This window comes from Podospora pseudocomata (assembly GCF_035222375.1).
Source record: "Podospora pseudocomata strain CBS 415.72m chromosome 1 map unlocalized CBS415.72m_1, whole genome shotgun sequence".
Classification (NCBI taxonomy): domain Eukaryota; kingdom Fungi; phylum Ascomycota; class Sordariomycetes; order Sordariales; family Podosporaceae; genus Podospora; species Podospora pseudocomata.
In genome coordinates, this window is record NW_026946363.1 from 2,288,712 (window position 1) to 2,291,221 (window position 2,510).

At 49.8% G+C, this 2,510-nt stretch overlaps 1 protein-coding gene across 1 annotated transcript; it reads left to right on the forward strand.

The window, feature by feature from the left end:
• Positions 1-527: 527 nt before the first annotated feature.
• On the forward strand, positions 528-974 carry QC762_109350 (uncharacterized protein; the record flags this gene model as incomplete). The annotated part of the gene is made up of 1 exon (XM_062885356.1): positions 528-974. The coding sequence occupies one exon, from the start codon at positions 528-530 to the stop codon at positions 972-974; it is 447 nt and encodes a 148-aa protein (XP_062748313.1).
• Between the last annotated feature and the right edge of the window lie 1,536 nt (positions 975-2,510).

The following is a 2,510-nucleotide window of genomic DNA, read 5'->3' on the forward strand; positions in this document are numbered from 1 at the left end:
ATCGTCGGGCCAAGCCGTCGACCGTTCTCTTGGGCAGGGAATGGTAACGCTGCCAAGCGGGAGGTCCACCTCGTCCAAACTGGTTGGCTGCCGCTGAACTCCCCCTCTCTGTTCCTGCATATGGGATGGCACCCAGCCAATGACATCCCCTCGCTTGGGCTCTGCAAGGTACGCGGCAACCCGTCCGACCAGGTGTGGCAATCACAAAGGCCGCCCCCCCCAAGTCGGTAGCCCCCAGAAATCTCTGCGACACTTCGGGGGGCACGGGGGGTCTCTAAAAGGGAGCAATCCCACGCCGTTCCATGCTCCGCGTCCCCCTTCCCCTTCTGTTTCCTCTCACCAGCCATCCCAGCTAGCCATCACGCTCTTTTCTGCTTTGCCATTCGGCATCAGCCTTACACTCTTTTTAAAACACTTTTAAACATCATCATTCGGCTTCCTGGCTCGACTTATTCTTCACCCAACCAAATACAAGTTTACAACTTTGACACGCGTCACTTTTACAAACACCCAACCAAATATTCAAAATGCAGTTCAAGAGCTTCTTCACCGTCCTGGCCGCCGGCCTCACCATGATGGTCGCCGCCGAGGAGGACATCACCACCACCGAGACCTCGACCCTCACCCAGACCCAAACCGTCACCATCACGCAGTGCAACCCAACCATCTCCAACTGCCCCGGCCACACCACCACCTCTGTCGAGACCTCCACCTCCACCCTCACCACCTGGACCTTCCCCCTCTCCAATTCCACCATCTCGGTCGGTCCCACCGCCACCTCCAAGTTCAGCATCATCACCTCCCGCCCGGTCGTCACCGAGACCTCCATCGTTGAGGTGCCTGAGGAGCCAACAGGCACCACTCCCGCTCCGGCCGAGTCCAGCGTCGTCGAGGGCGCCGCCGCCGGCCTCGCCGCCTCGCACGCTACCGTCCTCCTCGGTGTTCTCGGTGCCGGTATTGCTCTCCTCGCTTAAAGAAGCAAGACATTGTTTAACATCTTGTCTTTTTTCTTTTGAAGCGTTCATGATTTTCTAGAGCCATATACCCACCCAAATATACCACCGATATCTTTTTTTTATAAAATAAAAAACAAACAAACCACACTTCACCTCCCTTTTTCGATCTGGCCACTGACGATCCGCCTTTGGAGCTGTTTGTCTTTTTTTTTTGGGGGGGGGGGGTTGATTTGCTTCTTGTTTGCTATTTACAACTTTGCTTCTATTCCCAACATATTTGTCAAATCTTCCACTGGGAAAGGGAAAGTTTGGAGAAATTTCACACTGGCGGATTTATTAAGATTTAACCTGGAGGGAAAAAGACTTCTTTTCTATGTGTTTGCTTGCTTGTTGTGTTTTTTTGAGATACCCTAAAGGGAATAGGGGAAAGGGGGAGGAGGCTACTGGTTGGCGAAGGGGTTGTTGTTTATTTGATGGTCGTCAAGTCAGAGAGTGAGGGAGGGAGGGAGGAAGGGGGGGAGTCAAAACGGGATTCTTTTTATTCACAAAACATTTTACCTACTTGCTCTTGTATTTTGTGCATGCATCTGCACGTATACAAGAGATTACGACTATGAAATGAGACAAAAAACTGATAAAAACCCCTAACTTTTTTGGGCTTTTCCCGTGTTTGGGTGTCTGGTGCAGAAGATGATGTTGTGTTTGATTCGTTGTGGGTGGTAGTTTTAAAGTTGTTACATAGGTTTAATTAGGGTTTCCCTAGGAGATGGGAAACACTACATAGGACTAGAAATTAGTTTCCGGTTGTGTTCGACTGCTTGGTTCGAGGCGCTGCGTGTGTGTCAACGGTTCAAGGCCTTGTTTGTGCTCATTCATGTAGTCTCGTCGTCTGTGGTGACTACAACAACTCAAGTCGAAACAAAGCATCAAGCACGCTGTTATATTTTCTGTCTCTTAGGCATCTCATTGGAACACTCTCCGTTACATCTCGATCGCCAAGCCTGTACTTTATAGTATATGATTCTCATAGTCATGACTGCCTGCCGTCTTGGGCTACCTCTTTATACTTGAAGAAACCGAGTCACCACCAGTCATCATCATCGTCTGATGAGTCAGAGATATCCCCATCAGTGCTGCTCCCCGTCACCCCATCACGGCACCACAATCACTCTCCTCGTAGTACTGGCACGCGGTTTCGGGTTTCTCGACGTGGTTGTTGCAGTTGCATGCTGGTTTGTGGTGATGACGGCAGGGATAGGAATGGGTATTCATTGCTTTTGTTTTTCAAGCAGGTGGCAGATGGGTAGCGGCCAGGTTCCAGGTATGATCGAGGGACTTGAAAGACTTTTGAACTGCTGTTTAGGAGCGCTTGTGTAAGTTGAAGACTTTGAGGTCTATAAAGACATTTCGGCGGCCTTTCATTGTTGATAAACATATGGACCACTCGACGCAGGTGCCAGGAGCAGCTCATGTCCATAGGCACTTCTAAAGAGCAACAACTCAAGGAAAGAAAGAGTTACCAAAGGACAATAAGTTGATTCTCAAGTCGAAGTT